The sequence below is a fragment of the Symsagittifera roscoffensis genome, chromosome 10 (genome assembly GCF_963678635.1).
Source record: "Symsagittifera roscoffensis chromosome 10, txSymRosc1.1, whole genome shotgun sequence".
NCBI classification, from domain to species: domain Eukaryota; kingdom Metazoa; phylum Xenacoelomorpha; order Acoela; family Convolutidae; genus Symsagittifera; species Symsagittifera roscoffensis.
The window spans coordinates 31,065,388-31,085,870 of record NC_087071.1 but is presented as its reverse complement, the minus strand read 5'-3'; the positions used below and the strand labels follow the sequence as shown (position 1 = coordinate 31,085,870).

At 32.7% G+C, this 20,483-nt stretch overlaps 1 protein-coding gene across 1 annotated transcript in view; it reads right to left on the bottom strand.

The window, feature by feature from the left end:
- Positions 1-19,821, bottom strand: part of LOC134855030 (arylsulfatase I-like) — a 30,785-nt gene extending 10,964 nt beyond the window's left edge. The window contains exon 1 of the mRNA XM_063871410.1: positions 19,458-19,821. Coding sequence (XP_063727480.1) covers positions 19,458-19,821 — 364 coding nt within the window. The remainder of the gene's footprint in view (positions 1-19,457) is intronic.
- Positions 19,822-20,483: the final 662 nt, after the last annotated feature.

Sequence of the window (20,483 nt, the reverse complement as noted above, 5' to 3'; positions counted from 1 at the left end):
TGGTTGAAAGAAATTTATTGCATTGGGTATAATCTATTAATTTACTGCTATTTGGGAGAAGTTTTACTGCTTTTTAATTATACTGCGATTTGTTAAAACAATTTTAGAATTTTTAAGAAAGAAGCTTTCAATTTTTTATTTGTTTTTTGTTTGTTTTTGATGATGGTGTGATGAGATCTGAAAAGAAGTGAAACTTTTATAAAGAATAGTTAGTTGTGTTCTGAACTTAATAGAGAAAATACATTTTTATGCTTACTAGCAAAAAATCCGTTTGGAAAAATATCGTGAATGACGTTTGATGTTGTTAGAAGTTTAGGGTGATATTTTTAGTTTGCAGTAGTGATCATCAAGTGTTTTGATGATCTTGTGCTCCTCACTACTTGGTGAGAATTCATGCGGTGTGTTTTGGATTAGAATATAAAGCTTATTATTAAATTTGGTGTTATGAAGGTATAATAGGAGTGGGATTTCAACAGGCTGTATATTTGAGAGGGAAAATTAAAGGACGGGATTCATCAACACTAAAAGTTCGGGTTAGTGGGCAGAATGTATACATTTGTCTGATAGGGTCGTAGTTTCTAAGGAATCCTTGCACGTTAGTGTCTTTGATACAATATGTGAAGTTTAGGAAGAATGGTGAAATGTATTCGGAGTTAATAAATTGAAATCGATAGTGTGGGTTTCGTGATGGTGTATTAGTTGTGCAATGGTGTTGTATGAATTTATATCAAGTGTATGTGTGAGTTTGTTTTGTGCGTAACATAATTTGATGTGAGCAGTGTAACTCACATTCTTTGAGTGTTAGGAAAATAAAACTTAATGAAAAATGGTTAAATTTACTGAAATAAGAGTCGTAGGTTTTTGTGTCGCGAAGTGGTGCGGATATAATGGGATCATACTTTTTATTCATGCAGTTGATAGTAAATACAAATGAGAATTTGATGAAAAGTTTCTCAGTTAGTTGGGGTTAGCGTTATTATCGTCATTTGAAAAGATATCTCCGTTGGTTTGTGCAATAGCGCGATCATAATAATTAATGGAAAATCTATTAGCTTTTTGTGCAGTGATTCTAGTTAGTGTTTGATTTAATCCGATGGTTGTGAACTGTTTTTCGTGAAGTGCTGTAGTTGGGTGATGTAGCCTAGATTGACAAAATTCATTGTCACCTGGATTTTTCTATAGTGGGAGCGATAATAGGTTACTGAAATGATAGTACGACGTCAACAAAAAAGTGGGAATTAATGCATTTTCGTTAGTGTAGTTTGGTTGTTCGTTATTAGGATTTGAGTGATAGTAAGTGTATTGTGGAAAAAATGGTAAGCAAACTTGGAGAAATTCTTTTGTATTAGTATGGAGTGGATGATCCGTAAAAATTTGAACTGGTCGAGGGTTAGAAGGGAATGGAGTATTGGGGAGTTTTGGTTTAAATACTCGGTAGGCTAGGGTTTCTCCAGTAGTGGATGGGGAGTTGGAGGATTCTGAGGATGTCATGGTTTGTGAGAGGTGATGAATGATTTGTGTGTTATGTTGTTGTAGGCTGATGTTGTAGGCTGTTGTTGAAGGGTTATGAAGTTATCTAATTCGTTTTCGAGTTCAGTATCAACGGGGCTAGAGTGGTCAAGTGGGTCACTGGTCATTGGGGAGTAGATTGGGGTTACATCAGTGTAGGAGGAAAGGGTTGAGGAAGGCTCATCAGGGATTTGAGTATAATGGGGTTGAAAGGGGGGCTGAAAAAAAGTAGATGGGCTAGGTTCGGAGTCTGCAAAATCATCGGGGGTTTCATATTCAGAGTTGTTAAATTGGGAAATGGTGTGAAAAACTGTGTTCGTTGAAGTGTTGTATGAATCCATGCTTGGTGAATTATTAGAATATGATGATTCGGGATAGGGAGAGAAATCAAAAAATGGTGAGATCTTGGAGTGACGTTGGAGGTTGGATTGGTATGAAAGGGAACGGTTGAGGGCTACAATCTGGCGGCTCATCGTTGTCTAAAACGATGGTTGTTCTGAGAACGGAAATTAGTGGTATGTGGTTGTTCTATAATCTGTTCATACGTCTCGTCTACATTTAGTTGTTGAGTTACATTGTGAGTTACTGGACTTTGTGGGTATCTATGACTTGTAGAGATGTGCTTTGTTATGCTCCTGTAATTTCGTGGTACTAAAGATAATGGATGGTTATTTTGTAATGTATGTAATTGTGGTGCAGTAGTTTTCGTGTTTCTTTTGTCATGTGAATTGACCTATGTATTGGGTGTGGTTGATAATTTTTTTGGTATTCACTTATTTGAGCGTCTGAAAGTATTTTGTTAATTGGGGTTGAAAATATTCCGAAAAATCATGGGAAAAGTATGCGTGCTACATTTGCTTGTTTGTTCACTTGTGTGTGGATTGCGCATGTATTATTCATTCCTTTCAAAAATGAAAAGAGAAATAAAAAAAAATAATAAACTTTGCATTAAAAATAATCAATTTTTCTAAGATGCAGTAGGACCATTCTTGAAGGGCGAGTAGTTCATTTTTTAAATTCACAAAACTAAAGATGTTGATGGGTGATATATCTTGTGGACGGTATTTTTCACCGTTTAAATAAATGTAGTCTTTTATATCTTTAAAGTATCCACTAGAGTCTTGTGTGTAGATGTCTGAAAAACCTACGGTTTCTGCAAGTTTTCGTAAATTTTGGTCGATTATATTTGGGTTTCTAGCAGAAGCTTCAATACTTTCTGGTGAAAATTTCCTTAATGGTGGCATGAGTGTAGGGTATGGTGTGAGAAGATAATATTTATCTTCATTGGGATTTAACTCTATAACATTGTGGACCACATGGGACGGCTGTATTTCAAAAATATGTTCTTCTAGAAAGCGTATCAACAAACAGTACTTAATTTTTGTAGAATATTGGGATTCTTTTGTAACATTTTTTGTCTTCAAATACATATAATGGTGATACTTTTTTCGTACATGTGTAATACCATATTATATTTCCTTCGTAGTTAATAAAATTTGATTTATTTCCTGACAACAAATATCCTGCATAAGGTATTTTTGATACATACTGCAAGTGCAGGTGATTGTAGAATTTTGTGTCCGTTCAAGTTCACATAAATGATGAAGCGTTTCTAGTTCTGATAGTGACATTTCTCGAAAAATTCTACTTATTGTGTAATCTAATTACATATCTAAGAGGATGTCATAGTTAATTGAACCAAAATAGGTATTGTTCATGAGTGACAGTTCTTCTAAGCGTGTAATGCTTTTGTCTTGTGGTCTAAGTTTTCCACCAGATCTTCCTGTGTTTTTTAGAAATGATATTGGGATGTGATTTGTTGGATTCGCAATTTGAAATGTATTTTGTTGGATTTGGTGTAACTATTAGTTTTCCTGTGTGCATGTCGAAACCTTTTTCGCATTCGACAAGGATTTCTGAGTATTGTGTTTTATAAAGTGGAGAGTTAAACTTGCAAGCGAGTTCCGTTTCTGAGTAGATTTGAAAACGAGTTAAGGTGTTTTCTATATTATTGATGTTTTTGAAACCTTTTTTTTGTTTGTCTGACTTTTTCAGGGTTTACTTCATCATAAGGGATGGATTCATTAAAGTACTTTTGATGAAATTTGATCATTCTTGCGTCTATTCTTGCAACTTGAAATATGTCTTCGAGGAACCAAACAATTGTTGCTTGTGTTCTTGTTGTTGGATCGCAAAATCCGTGCTCATTTTTTTTCAGGTAATTGTATTCAGTGATAAATTATAGTGTCGTCTTTCAAATCTCGTGTCAATTGTGTTTTTTCGAATCAAAACATAATTTCTTGATATCCTTTGTTTTTTTGTATTAGCTTTGCAATTAGAAGGATTGTTTATTCCAATGTGTGGTATCTAATTTTAATCATGGAGATCATAAGTTAATCGTCCATTTGCGCCGTGGAATGGGTATTTGTCATCTAATTTTATATGACCTTGGTATCTTTCAAGTTCCGGTTGATGTGCAGAGTCTAGAAAACTTGAAAATTTCCCATATTTTGGTTTGTGCCTTTATTTGTGACAAATTTTAATCGATTGAGTTCGTTTTTACATTCTTCATGGCTAAGTTGTAAAAGTCTTATTATATTACTTTGATAGAAAGATCAAGTCGATTTTTTGTTTCCACTTGAGGCTTGAGAACAATGTATTTTTATCTCTGAGAAAGTTGCTGTAAACTTGTATCCTGTTAATGTTTTAGCTCGGGTTTTTGAATAAGATTTGGCTATTAAATTTGTTGTTTCTATTTCTTGTGGTTCAAACTCGCATTGAGTTACCTGATTTATGGCGTAGTAATGTAGCGTTTTTTGTTCATTTTCTTCACAGTCATACTGTGCGACTAATAAATCTTTGGGTCCTGTTCGAGGTGAAGGGTTTTTATCATTTGTTGTTTCTGGAAAAGTAAAATGGAGTAGGGTCTGAAAGAGAAAAATTAATAAAAAATATATGTGTAGGATAGTCCTGAATAGGGATTATAGAATGTGATGAATCAAAGTGTCTTTTTTGTATATCTATCGTATTTCTGGATAATTTCTGTTGTGATTAATGGGGGAGGTAATGATTGAGCTGTTATATTTGTTGGAGCTAAAGGGAGAGGGTGATGTACTAAATTGTTTAATTTTACTGTTATTTCAAGTTTGAGTGTTGAATTATCTTGTGTAAGGATTTGTATGTTGTGTTCTTGTATGTATTTATGAATGACGTGTCTATATTGTAATCTGTTGAGTACCCAGTTATGTAGTCTGAGACTGTCGAGGTGTTGACCGAATAGTGGAGGGGAAGCTACGAATGTATTCCAATCTAATCGTAGGGGTATTTTATTGGTTAAATGTTTCTCATATCTATCGTCTAAATTCGTAGGAAAATTTGGAGGAAATGATGTTGTTGATAACTGACTCATTGAAGGGATTGAAAGAAGTGAGAGGGTTTGTGTTAGTGACTGAGATGTTTCTGATGAGACATCTGTTGGTTCAATTTCTATGTTTGAATCACCTTGAGTGAAAGCTCGTGTCATTCAATGTGGTAGATGTTGTGTTGAAGTTGGGGGGTTGAAGGGATTTTCACGAACCTTTTCGGATGTGGGGGTTGACCTTAAATAGTTCGATGGTATGTTCGGAGTGTTTTGTTTTGAACTAGATTGTAATGGTGGGGGTACTTTGAATTGTACTGCTGGGGTTGGTGATGAGGGTTTATCAAAATGAACTCTGGGAGTTCTAAATTTTCTATTTCGTCTTGAATGTATGATTTGTCTACTTATTGTGGATGGCTTTTGATTTTGACTTAGGTATCTTGTTCTATTAGGGTCTAGCTGAAGGGAAGGGTTTTTATTATACGTTGGTTCGTATTGTGGTTTGCTTAGGGGTGCGTGGCGAACTGCAGGTTCTAAAGGTTCTGATAATTATGAATGTCTTTCATCAAATGTATATTGGTTTTCTAGAAATGAAATACGTGTTGATGATTGAGGGTGGTTTGTCTGATTAGATGTTGGTGTTGTTGGAGATTCCTGGGATGTTGTAGTCGGTGTCGGTGGAGACTGTTGTGTGGGTTGTTGATTAGCAATTTTGAAAGATTCCTTTAATTTTTTACATATGAAAAAAATTCATAGTAATTTTAATATTCTTCTATGGAATTGATTAGAAGCATTGTTGCCAGTGCAAAGGTTATTATTGCTTTTTCTATAACTTTGCATGTTGTCAGAATTAGGGAAATTAGAAAAGTGAAAAATATTACCAAAAGAAGAAAATTGCCTTTCTTGTTGAATAGTTTTCTTAACACTTAGATAGTTGTTGAAACATCGTTTCTGAGGAGGTGGTCAAAGATTTTTACAAAAATGAGGTAGGTTTTGTGGAGTGAGTAGTATTTTATAAAAAAACTGCAAAAAATACGAAGAGAAAGAGGAATATTTTGAAAGTATCTATAATGAAAATGTTGCTGTAAACTTGAAGCCTGTTAATGTTGTAGCTCGGGCTTTTGAATAAAGTGTGGCTATTAAATTGATTGTTTCTATTTCTTGTGGTTCAAATTCGCATTGAGTTACCTGATTTATGGCGTAATAATGTAGCGTTTTTTGTTCATTTTCTTCACAGTCATAGTGTGCGACTAATAAATCTTGGGGTCCTGTTCGAGTTGAAGGGTTTTTTTATCATTTGTTGTTTCTGGAAAAGTAAAAAGGAGTGGAGTCTGAAAGAGAAAAATTAATAAAAAAATAATTGAGTAGGATAGTGCCGAATAGGGATTATAGAATGTGATGTATCCAAGTGACTTTTCTGTATATCTATCGTACTTCTGGATAATTTCTGTTGTGATTAATGGGGGAGGTAATGATTGAGCTGTTATATTTGGTGGAGCTAAGGGGAGGAGGTGATGTACTAAACTGTTTAATTTTACAGTTTTTTCAAGTTTAAGTGTTGAATTATCTTGTGTAAGGATTTGTATGTTGTAATCTTGTATGTCTTTATGAATGACGTGTCTATATTGTAATCTGTTGAGTACCCAGTTATGTAGTCTGTTACTGTCGAGGTGTTGACCGAATAGTGGAGGGGAAGCTACGAATGTATTCCAATCTAATCGTAGGGGTATATTATTGGTTAAATGTTCCTCATATCTATCGTCTAAATTTTTAGGAAAATTTGGAGGAAATGATGTTGTTGATAACTGACTTATTGAAGGGGTTGAAAGAAGTGAGAGGGTATTGGTATTGACTGAGATGTTTCTGATGAGATATTTGTTGGTTCATTTACTATGTTTGAATCACCTTGAGTCATTCAATGTGGGAGATGTTGTGCTGAAGTTGGGGGATTGAAGGAATTTTCACGAATTTTTTTCGGATGTGGGGGTTGATCCTATATAGTCCGATGTTATGTTTGGAGTGTTTTGTTGTGAACTAGATTGTAATGGTGGGGGGTACTTTGAATTGTACTGCTGGTAATATCTTTAGGATTTGGAATTGGTGATGAGGGTTTATTAAAATGAACTCTGGGAGTTGTAAAATTTCTATTTCGTCTTGGATGTATGATTTGTCTACTTATTGTGGATGTATTTTGGTTTTGACTTGGGTATCTTGTTCTATTAGGGTCTAGCGGAAGGGAAGGGTTTATATTATACGTTGGTTCGTTTTGTGGTTCGCTTAGGGGTGCGTGGCGAACTACAGGTTCTAAAGGTTCTGATAATTATGAATGTCTTTCATCAAATGTATATGGGTTTTCTAGAAATGAAAAACGTGTTAATGATTGGGGGTGGTTTGTCTGACTAGATGTTGGTGTTGTTGGAGATTCCTGGGATGTTGTAGTCGGTGGAGACTGTTGTGTGGGTTGTTGATTAGTAATTTTGAAAGATTCCTTTTATTTTTTACCTATGAAAAAAATTCATAGTGATTATAATATTCTTCTATGGAATTGATTAGAAGCATTGTTGCCAGTGCAAAGGTTATTATTGCTTTTTCTATACCTTTGCATATTGTCAGATTTAGGGAAATTAGAAATGCGAAAAATATTACTAAAAGAAGAAAAATGCCTTTCTTTTTGAATAGTTTTCTTAAAACTTAGGTAATTGTTGAAATTTCGTTTCTGATGAGGTGGTTAAGGATTTTTGCAAAGTTGAGGTAGGTTTTGAGGAGTGAAGTTTATGAAAAAACTGCAAAAAGTTAGGAAGAGAAAGAGAAATAATTCGAAAGTATCTATTATGAAAAATATGATGATTTGAAAAAAGGTTGATATGATTGAAAAAAGTTTTGAAGTTGTATTTTTTAGAAGACTGACTGATTCGGTCGGAAAGAAGCATTTGAGAACTGATTCGTTCTTGCCGAATTTTTTTTTGTTGAGGCAAAATTTGAGTCGGATTGTTCATTGATTTTTGACAAGTGGGTTGAAGATGGGCATTTTTTTATGAAGAGAAGACAGAAGGTCTGGGAGTGAGCTTCCTGATTTTGTTCTTTTTTATTGGATAATCGGGGGTATCTAGGAGTTATTCATACCTTAAGCTAAATGATCATGTCCTATTTTTTTAGGCTAATTTACTATTTTTCCTTAAGGGGAATTCGGAGTGTAAGTTGGGACAATATTGTTCATTTTTGTACCAGTTGATAGAAGAGGGTTGTAATAATTTGATTTTGTTTATTCCGGATGTCATATATGAGTTTGTTGCTTATTTTTGATCTGGAGGCCCTTTAGTTATAGTTACATATATGTTTGAAGTTTGCAAAGTGTCGGCAAATAAGTGGTGTCAAAATGAGGTGATGTTTATATAGCTTCTGATTGGCTAAAGTTGAACCTGTTGTTCAAGGGTGTCAGCATGAAGTTATAGAAAAGAAAAAAACAATTTGCTATATTACTGAAAATTTAAAATTGTTGATTAATTAGGAGGAGATTTTTAGAATTCAACTTTTTCTTTAATATTTTAGATTGCGGAATGAAGATTTTACAATCTTTTCGTGGTTGATTTCGAAGTGGTGATGATTTTCGTTGTTGAGAGGTTTCTTTTATTTCCTCCGGTAAAATTTGTTCTTCTAAATTTCGGTTTTTTCTTTGTTTTTGAGGTATTTGTTTGTTTTTTATTTCTTGGGATTTGTGTCAATTATTTTCGTTATTTTTTGTTTCTAAAACTTGTGGTGAACAATTTGTATCAATTGTTTGTTTTTGACTATTGTCTGAGTTGTTTTGGACATTTTTAAGTCCTGTAAAAGAGTAATTGTGTTAGTTCGCGAAGAGAGTATTTTCTTTAGTAGTAGGGTAAAAGATTGTTTCTGTGTTGAACTATTTCTTTTTTATTTGAGTCAATAAGTTTATATGTTACTCAGTGGGTTTGTCAATAATTTGAAAAGGTTCTTTTCGGATTGGTTGTAGTTTTTTTATTTATTACTTTTTTTATTACAAAAAAAGTCGGATTAAGACAAATGTTCCATTTTTTAAATTTGTAGCTGGTGTGAATCGTGAATTCATTTGGGAATGAATAATCTGTCTTTGTAATAGTTTTTTGGCTATTTTTTTGGTGAATTTTATTGTGTTTTTATCTCTGTTTGAAATGCATTTGGTATATGTGGCGGAGGCTATTTTCAAAATTTGTGGGCGATGAAAATGATCTTCATCGTGTGTATGTAATGGTAGATTATAACAACTTGATTCTTCTGTGGGTTAGCATTAACCTTGTGTGTTTTTTGAGGAGTTTGCTGTGAACATTATTGATTTCCGTGGTCTTTGATTAAAAACCATTTCATAAGGTGATAGTCCTAATGTTGTTGTTATTTGTCAATTGTAAGCCAAGGCGAATAATTTTGTTTTTGTTGACCATTCAGTGTATTTTGTATCGTTTCCATTCATGATACATCTGAGGTATTCTTGTGGCGAACGGTTAATTCCTTCGACTAAACCATTAGTCCAAGGGGCACAAGAAGTCGTGGTTTGTGTTTGATGTTTTATAGTTGGCATAACGTGACTTTTTCATTATTAATCAATTGTCTGTAAAAGGATTTCCGGTAATCCGAATTTTGCTATTCAGTGTTCATAAAGGGTTGTATATGCATAATAGGCATTAGAATGAGGTTCTGGGTTAAGTGCTACGTAGCGTGTAAATGCGTCAACTATGACCATTATATTTGAGTTTTCTTCTGAAGAGGATGATATTGGTCTTTTTGTATTGAATGAGATTCTGTGGTTAAAGTATAAACTTTGTCTTTTAAAATTTTGTTTTTCTGCTATTTGCTTTTGATGTGGGTATGGTTTGCTTAATTGGTATGTTATGCAATCATTGGTTAAAACTTTAATTCAAATCGGTGCATTTGGAAAGTAAAAACTTGGATGCAAAATGATATGTCTTTTCTGATCCTGCATGTCCTTTAGTGTTTATGAAATGAGAATTGCTACAAGTATCATACTTAGAGTTAAACATGGTACTTTTATTTCAGATGTTTGATATTCTAAAAAATTTGTGTTCTCATTTATGGATGTATTATTGAATTTTCTAAAGTATCTTGGTAGTGTTTTGTTTCCTAGAATTGTGATATCTGCTTTTATGGGTTTTGCTTCATAAGTGTGCCAAGACTTTAATTGTGTAATGACTGGGTCAAGGTTTTGGTATTTTTGTTGTAGTTCGAGTGTTTGTTTCCCTGTATTTGGTAGAAAGGTATTTTGAATTTCTAACTTTGAGAGAGGTATGTTATCTAGAGGGTCATGGAGGTTAAAGACTTGATTTATTGTGTATTTTGAATCGGTATCTGGAGGTCCTGATAAATTTATATAATCCGTTAGATTTTCTTTTTCTATTAAAGGGAATAGATCTGTTCTTTACATTTTTCGTTTGGTGGTTTTTGTTGTGTGTTGTTTTCGATCCATGATGAATATGGTATCGGTTTGAATGTAGAGTTTATATGGTTAATTGTAGAGTTTCCTAAGAGGTCTACTTCGTAGTGATTATTTTGCCAATCTAAAAATAATGGAAAGTATTGTGTGTTATTTATTTGCGTTTGATCAACGTCAGTTCTCACTGCATATTTGCATTCTAGTCTTGATGATGTTTTGTTTTTTTTTGCAATTTTTGGTGGTATTTCGACTGTTGTTTTTCTTGTTAATAATTCAGGTGGTGTGTTTTTACTGAGTGTGTCTGGTAATGCAAAATTTTTTCCTGCTGTCCAAATTGTTTGTAGGTTTGGGAATTTCATTGAAACTAAATGAAATCTATAAACTCTATGGTTTGGATTTTATTTCTGTGTGAAAAGAAAATTTATAGGTTTATGGTTTTTAAAAAGAACTGTTGGATGTTTTGATCCAAGTAATAAAAATTAATATTCTGTGAGAATGTATGTTATAGCTGTGTATTCTCTCATAAGTGTAGATAGTCTAAGTTCAGCTTGTGTAAAAAGTTTTGAGTTTGCTGAAACAAGATTCATTTTTTTGTTCCAATGTGTGATTTTAATAAAGCTGCGCCGATGCCAAAATTTGAGGCGTCGCACATAGCATAAAATGGTTGATCTGGATCTGGAATGGTGTTTGATACTTGTTCAGTGAGAAGTGTTTTCATTACTTCAAATCGTTTCTGATGTTCTGTTGTGCATTCAAATTTATTTTGCTTTCTGAAAACGTTATAAATTGGTTTTAAATATAGTTGCATTTTATAGACGTAATTACTTAAGAAATTAAGCATTCCAAGAAATTCTTGGATTTTCTTTTTATTTGATGGAGGTTGAAGCTTTATTATTGCGTATAAGCGGAATTTTGATAGAGTGATCTTATTTCCTTCAATTAGATGTCCAAGGAATTTTACAAGGGTGAGAAAAAATATTGATTTATCCGGGGCTGCTTTCCTTATTTCTTTAAGTAGCATTTGATGATTTTTTTCTAAGACATTAAACATTTTCTTTTGGTCTGTAATTGCATGAAAAAGTTGTATAAATAAGTTATGACATTTTTACTGAGAATGAGTGGTCGAAATTTTTTGCTCATAAATGCTGAGAATGCTGCTGGTCCTATAGAGATTCCATGGAAAAGTCTATTATATTCGTATTGTTGGTTTCCAATGACGAATTGTGTTCAGAGTCGTGATTGTTCATCTAGTGGCTTTTGATTGTATGCACTGTTCATGTCAGCTGTTTTGAAGTATTTTCTGTTTATCTTTGTTAGAATTACTTGGATTGGTTCTTTAGGCCAATTATATTTAGTTTCATCAATGAGTGAATTGAGATATCTTGCGCGTAGGACGATTTTTAATGATTCTCCTTGGGCTAAAATAATAATGGGTTTCATTTGGTTAATCTTCTTTATTTACTGGGGAAATAATTTCATTTTGTTCTAGTATATCTAGTTATCTATTAACTTCGTCTTGCAAGTGAATTGGGACTCTACTTACTCGTTGCTTTTTAAAAACTGCGTCAGATTTCAGAGGTGGGTGTAGTGGAGAATTAATTATTTTTCCAACATCAAAAATAGATGTTGGGTAAACCATTGGGTATCTTAGTAACAGTTCGGCTAGTTGTTCAATTTCTTTTTGGGTAGAAAGTTGAAAAATGAACATTGTGAGGAATTAAGTTGTTCAGTGGTGTATTTTGATATTTAAAACGTTGGTTTAAAATAAGATGTTTTTGTAAAATAGTCTGTGTTCCGTTGTTATCACCTATTATATTATTGTATGATAATTCTTCATGAAGAATTGCTGATTGGCATATATCTAATAAATTCAAAATATTATTTACTCTATTTGTTACTTCTAATGTGGGAGAAATTGTTGCGTTTGTTTCGAAATAACCTGAAAGACCTAGATGTAATGATATTTTGTATGGAGAATTATTGTGTACATGTAATGAAAATATATCTGATTTTGTTTTTTTCATGTACTTGATGGATGAGATTGTTACTCGGAAAAGTTTGTGAATTGGCTTGGAATCAAGGTTTGACATATATAGTCGTTGTTTGTTCTGTTTCATGTTCATTTGACTGAGTTGACTTACTGAAAAGTTATATACATATCCTGCTAGTGGTTCCAGGTGTTTTCGTTCTTGGTTATATATGGGGTAGAATTTGGAGAAAAATGGCGGTTGTTGATTTAGTCTTTGGAAAAATGTAAGTGATGAGTTTTTATTTTTGTGTATTTGTCGTTTATGTGTACTTTGCTATTTAAAGTATTAATAAAAGGAGTTTATTTAGTAATAAATGGTTGTCCAGCGGTTCTGTGTTTTATATCTGTGATATGGAATGTTTGCTTTAAAGGTTTGTTTAAAAGTTTATTCTGTTCCATTGTATAGTTGGATTTTCCGAACAATGGAACAGATTAAACTTTTAAACAAACCTTTCAAGCAAACATTCCATTTCACAGATATAAAACACAATGTCGTTGGAATACCATTCATTAATAAAAAAATTCCTACTATAAATATTTTAAATAGCAAAGTACACATCAAAGAAAAAAACACAAAAATAAAAAAATCATCACTTACATTTTTCCAAAGACTAAAAAAACAACCGCCATTTTTCTCCAAATTCTACCCTATATATAACCAAGAACAAAAACACCTGAAAACGCTAACAGGTTATGTATATAACTTTTCAGTAGGTCAACTCAGTCAATAGAACATGAAACAGAACAAACAACGACTATAAATGTCAAACCTTGAATTCAAGCCAATTCACAAATTTTTCCGAGTAACAATCTCATCCATCAAATACATGAAAAATACATTATCAGATATAATTTCGTTACATGTATACAATAATTCTCCATACAAAATATTATTACCTCTAGGGCTTTTAGGTTATTGCGAAAATAATGCAACAATTTCTCCCACTTCAGAAGTAACAAATAGAGTAAATAATATTTTGAAATTATTAGATATAAGCCAATCAACAATTCTTGATGAAGTTTTATCAATTAATACTATAATGATGATACCAACCGAAGACAGACTATTTTACAAAAACACCTTATTTTAAACCAACGTTTCAAATATCAAAATACACCACTGAACAACAAACTTCCTCACAATGTTCACTTTTGAACACGCTCAAATTACACAAAAAGAATTTGAACAACTAGCCGAACTGCTACTAAGATACCCAATGGCTTACGCCACATCTATATTTGATGTTAGAAAAAAAATAATTCACCACTACACCCACCTCTGAAATCTGACGCAGTTTTTAAAAGCAACGAGCAAGTTAAGTCCCAATTTACTTGCAAGACGAAGTTAATAGATTACTAGATATACTTTTGGAATAAGGAATAATTGGATTTCTCCAAAATTAGTTAAACTTGATCCTTGTGCTGTAGCTAATTTGATTGAGGTTTCTGAAGGTATTAATTTTGGATGTAAGCTTTGTAATTCATCCGAAGTGGGAAGGTTTTTTTTATATTTGATTCTGCTCCTGAGTCTAATAGAAAATCTTTTTTGAGGTCTGGTGATTGAAAATCTTTGTTTTTGGACTTTCTAAAAGAAGTGGTATTGTCCAAATTTTTTCTTTGGGTAGTTGTAATTTGGTTGATGCGTTTTAATTTATATTGTTTGCGCTTGAATTTCCTTTAATTTCTTGTTCAGTATAGTCTGCTATTTCATGAATATTATCAGGGTTTTGGAGGTGGCTATTATTGTTTTGGTAATAATTCGATTCTATTGGTGTTTCGTATTCATTTTTAATCTGAAGTAATTTTTTTGAAAGCGTATTTTCTGATTCGCTCCCATCATCAGTGGATTCGCAAGTTACGTGATTTAGGTGTAACTCTATGGTTTCTTTGTTATCAATACCGGGAAGGTCTGATTGATTTTCTTCAGTTGATTGAACTTGGTTAATTTGTCTTTGATGTTTAGATGTACTACTTCTATAGTTTTGTTGTGAATTTTAATTTTGTGTATTATTTCTGTGCGGTGATTGAGAAAAATTTCTTTTTCGATTTTGATAATTCGAATTTCTACATTGAGAATTCTCACGTGATCTATTGTGATAATTATTAAAGTTTGATCTATTATTTGAATAGTATCGTTATCTGTTATTTTGATATTATCTGTTCCTGTTGTTTAGATAGTTTCTGTTTCTATTGTATGAGGAGTTTCTAGAACGATCAATTGAATATTATTTGTTTCGGGGGTTTGAGTTTTAACGATTCCTGTTATATTTGAATAGTTGCTTCTATTTGAGTTTGATGTTGAACAATTCATTCGATTGTTTTGACTGTTTGATCGACTATATGTATTGTGTGAGAAATTTTTTGATTTTCTTTGATCTGGAGATCTTCCACGATAGTTATATCTGTAGGCTGATTTTTGTCTAGAGACATTATAGTTAACATGAAGTGGTTTTCTTGAACTATTGTTACTGTGAATGTTTTTGTTTTGTAGATTTTGGTCTTTTTTCATGTATTAGTAAAATGATTTATTTGGTTTTCAATGTTTTGGGGTTTGTTCTGGTTATCTTGTTGTTTTTGTCTACATTCAGCAATGCTGTGTCAGAAACTACGGCAATAGTTACACCAGTTTTTGAATGATGGTTTGCTTTTAAAGTTTGGGTTTTTCCCGTAGATATTTAATATTTGAGTGATATTTTTCAGCTAGTTCAGTGTCATGAATATTATTTAGCTGTGAAGTAGTGGTTTGAACGTTTTTTACAGATGTAATTTTAAGTTTCCTGTTTCTTCCAGTTTCATTGTGAATTCGGCTTGTTCTAGTTTATCTACTAGTTTTCTGAAGTCTATATCGGGTTTTCGAATTGAAGATGGATGTGATGCTCTCTTCTTTTTTGCTATTTTTCGTAATTGAGGTGTTAGAGTCTTCATTAAAATTTTTTTGTAATTTTTGTGTTCTTATTAACTTGCGTATTAAGGGAATATGCTTTTCTTACTAGTGTTTCAATTCTTTCTGCAAGTGTTTTAATTGTGTTGTTTGGGATTCTACAATTTTTCATGCATAAAAATTTTGGTGTTGTTTGTTTTTTTTCTGAGTCGAACGCTTTTGAAAATTCTGGTATGAAACTTACGCAATCTGATTTACTATCTATAGGTAAAACTGAAAACCAATTTTGGGCTGCGCCATCAAATGTGGTTTGGATTAGAGATGTGCATCTATGTATCCAATTTGATGAAGTGGAGTATTTACTGATTCAAGTCTACATTCAAAATCAAATTTGCTGTGACTGCATTCAAATAATTTTCTACTGAGTATTCGGGATCTGTTCCTTTGAATACCTTTAGTGACCTATTTTGAAGATATTGAGAATCCACCCATAAGATATGGATTCATAGTAGTTTGTAGTGATTCGGCGGCATTTGGTATTTGAGAAAAGTTTGTAAGTTGAGTCTTTGTTATTTCGTATTGTTGTAGATAAAATGGTAGTGGGCTTTCATTAGCTTTTGAATTGGTTGGTAATTTTGTGTTATCATTGGGTTTTGTGACTGAAAATTTTTATTATATGACGTTGGGTGATGTCTTGTTTGCCTTTGTTTGTTTCGTGTATATGGTTCGAAAAGATCTGGTTGATAGAAAGAACCTGGTTGATCGATGTTCCAGTTATTGTGATGATGATTTGTATTAAATCGTTGACTTTGATAATAACATTCTTCATCTTCTGAGAAATGTGGTTGATTCCTAATATGATGTTAATTTATTACGTTTTTATTTTGTTGAAAAAATGGATAATTTTTGCTACGGTCTAGTGTTTTTCGTGGTTGATCGTTAAAGAATACTGATTGAGAAAATTGTTGTGGTACTTTTTTTTTGTGATTGTGATTGATTTTGACTATTCATTTTAGGGGGTTTTGATGTTTTGGGTTTTTGGAAAAAATTATTGTTATGCTCTGAGAATTTATTTCTATTTGATGTCTTTTGCTTATTTGTTTGTCGTGATGTTGTTACTGGTCTAAATGTTTAATTGTCCATTTGTGAATTTTTTAGAATAACTGAAGGTTTCACTGTCGATTGTATAGTTGTTTGTGGAAACACTCTGTTTTTTTTTGGAGTTGTAAGTGTAGGGTGAATAGGAGAAATGATTTGTGGTGCTGTTGTTGGCATTGTTTCAACTATTTCTTCAGGTACGAAATGTGATGGAGTTTGACTATCTTGTTGTGTAAGATTTCTTGTTCTGTTTAAATTTTTTTGATTAATAAATGTAGATTTTAAACTATTATTTCCTTCTCTATAGGTGAATACTGAATTATAGTTTATAGGTGTTGCATCAATAGTAAGTGGAGTTATTCTAACTTGAACACTGTTAATGGAAACTGTGGTAATTGCTTGACTTGAGATGTTAGTTGGTATTTTAATAAATGATGGATGAGACCATTCAGGCTCTCGAACATAATATGTTTCGTCTGCCGATATAATTTAATCGTCTAAATTTTGTGGTTGAAAACTTTTTCTTGCTAGTGATATAAGATCAAGATTATGGACTGAAAAATCAATTATAAACTATGCTAGTATTTTTCGTAGATCGTGTTTAAAATTAAAGTTTAGGTCATGCGATTTCGATTGTAAATACAAGATATTGTGATGTGATATTACATATATCTTTTTTTGTAATGATCAAGGCTTTGTCGTTTTATTTGTACTTCAGGAAATTCTTGTTTACATGGGCTTACATGTGTTGTGGCTTCTTGTTGTGGCTTCTTGTTTAGATGTTTTGGCTTCTTGTTTACATGTGTTGTTTACATGTTATGGCTTCTTGTTTACATGTTGTGGCTTCTTGTTTACATGTGTTGTGGCTTCTGAATCGGAAAATTATGTTTGGTCATCGATCGGGTTAATTTTGCTTATGTAATCTTTTAAGTCTTGAACTTCCTGTATTGTGTTTGTGTCTGATTCTGAGACTGCGTTTCTTCGTTTTGAAAATCGTTTTTTGATAATTGGTTTTTATTGTCTTTTTTTTCGTGTTTTTCGTTTTGATCTTATATATCCTATTGTTTGTCTGTGTGGAGTGATTAAAAGGTCGTATCTTTCGTTTTTAATTAAACAATTTTTTGTGTAATACGATTTTTAATTTCTTAAACTGTCAGTTCTTACGCGTTTTGTGTGGTTATCTTATCTTGGGGCATAACCACTTGTCGTGGTTTTACGGGTTGGAGAGAGAGTAGTATATCGATTCGTGAGAATTATTTTTTACTTCTCGTGACTAAGTTCTAATTTAAGACAGAATTACCTAATCTTACTTAAGGGATGTCATTTGTGATCAACGGCTGGAGAAAAAAAAATCAACCCACAAGGTTCAGGTATAATTAAAACGCTAGTAGATCGTTAGATACTACTTTATGACTTACTACATTTAAGTATTTTAACCTGGGTAATCTAAGATGAAGGAAATCAAGTGAAGGATGAGTAACCGAAATTCTTCACTGTTTATCCTAATTAAAATGGTTAGTTCTTTCAAAAATTTCTATTGATGGTTGGGTAGTGAATCGACGTTTGAGGTCGTTAGACACTTTAAAATTGTGTGTGTGGGGGGGGGGGCAAATTGTTCCGTTTGATCCGAGGAAAACCTTGATGATCAGAAAATAAAGAAATTTAATTTAAGTGACTTTAAAGATTCAAGGAAAGACTTGATGATCAGTTATTGAAGTTAAAATAATTTCAGAGAAAACAAGGATAAGCCTTGATAAAAATTATTGTAAAGGTTTGAGTGTTAAAAGTTTAAGATTAAGATTTAGATGATGTTAGCCTTGTGCGGTTTGCTGTTATTTTTAGGTGATGAAGCTGGTATGAAGAAATGATATGACAGATTATTAAAACTAACAATGAGTTTTTGTTTTAACTAATTTTTGTATTTTTATTCAAAAAATTAATTTATTCAAAATGTTTTAATTTACTGCAGGTTTTTTGGAGGGAACGACTTGTGTTGTTTTTTATCAGTTTTATCAGTTGTTATTGCATAATCTAAGGTTTAGCACCATTAAGGTTCTTGAAGTATTTCTTTAATTTTTATGTCAGAAAATGAAAATCTAAAGTTACCGCGGAAAGGAGTCTAAATATTTATGTTTGTTCCGGTTTACGTTGTACTGTCATGAAATGAATCGGTAGATTTCATCCTAATTGTAGATCGTGCCTTCTCCTTGGTCTTCTCGCAATATCTGGTATTTCTCGTATTGTTTGAAAAATTGGCGGTGATCTATTGAGTCGGAGAGACTTTTCTAATAAATTGTCTTTTTCATGTAACATTTTTGCAATTTTGCAATTGTTTTATTCTAAAATCTTTTTTTTTATAAATCTAAGTTAGTTAAGGTCTTGTCCGAGACTTTTGGTCGCACCAGATGAGTTAGGTATGTTTTATTGTATTCATAGAGTAATTTTAGATAAAGTACACCGTCTGCTCGTCACGCTATCCTATTTTCGGTCGGATAGATTCGTGCAACTTCTTAGTCTAATACCGATCTTATTCTTACTCTTATTTCTCCTAGTCTCAATAGATCTAGTGTATACTGGTTTATGCGAGTTAGTTTCCAGAAGGAGAACAACTGTACTCTAAGTTTAATTCATATTGCTCTGGTGCTGAAACTACAAGTAGTTTCAGCATTTACAAATAAATGTAAATGTTAGTTATGGAATATGATTGGTTAGTTAAGAATATTTAATTGAATTAGAGAATTATATTTAAAACCAATTCTAAACTCTAGTTTAGAACTGGTTCCAGATGTGAGATAGATTATCACTTAACACATTCAAAAACCAGTCATTAAATTGAGTCATTTATGATGCGAGCGAGTGAGAGAAGGTCAATGTAAATGAGTTTCAGCAGTACAAAAACAATTATATAGATTTTCCGGAAAGAAAATAGCTGCGCCGTAGGAGCATTTTAGTTGTAAAATGACAATTGCCGTTTGTTGACAATATCTGGACCAAATCATGAAAACCGTATCTATTGTTAGCACTCAGGAGCCATTTTTCTTCAATCGTTTACACAAACTAACTTTGAATAATAATAAATAAATGCTTTGTGAAACACGCCTCTTTTCACCGTTAGCCAATTGAGATCGAAAGAGGTTACGATCCTTTCTAATCGTTTGGGCATTTGTGCTCACGCTGCCATCATTTTCAGCAGGTGCGTAGACAAACCTTTCCCAAACTGTCCAGAACCCCGCAATGCCATCCGACGGCACACCTTGTGCGACAACCCAGTTGGCGATAGCCTCAGCTTCGTCCTTGACCACTGGATAAGCCAGATATGAGTCGTAACTTTTGTTTTCACAGATCTCTTTAGCTTCCAGTTGACTCACTGGTCCACTAGCTATGTCGACCAGGTAACAAAAACCAGAATCGGCCCCCGGGACTCGGACATATCCCGTGGGACAAGTATCTGTCCGTATTTCCAGTATTACGACTGACGCAAAGATGCATGCGAGTAAATTCATATCTAAAATATTAGTTTAATTCATAACAACAATGACTGTTCCATTTGAAAATTTACAAGCATGGAGAAGCTATCATGTCAACAGCCTCACGCGGTTTTCGCAATCATATTCAAACCAAACGCCAACATTTTTCAGAGAAGCTCACACAAAAAGTCAAATTAATTTCAATTGAATTCTTGCCAACGTTTTTGCAAATGGCTCGAAGTTTTCATCTTCAAACCCCGAAACAAATTTTTTATGACAAGAGAACAACCCGGATTGGCAAAAACGCTTGTCATTCTATTTCATAATATGAAAAAATGCTTATCATACTATTTAATAATATTTCACACATGAAAAAAACTAATGAATTAGCAAGATAAGAGATAAGTTTTTTTCCACACTATGAAATGTTATGAAAAAGATTTTTTGCCACATTTTTGAATTAAATAACACGCGTTTCGCCATAACTTTTATCACAGCAATTTTTGATCATGAACTTGTTTGATATGCATTTTTTTCCTTACTATGAAACTGTATGATAAGGATATTTACATAAATTAAAACACAAAAATTTTTTGTATTGACTTTTTGTGTTTCATCGGAAACACTAGTCAAGGATTTTTTATCATAAGAAAACTCAGAGTGTAACTGGCAGTTACCGCGCAGATAAACTAAATTTG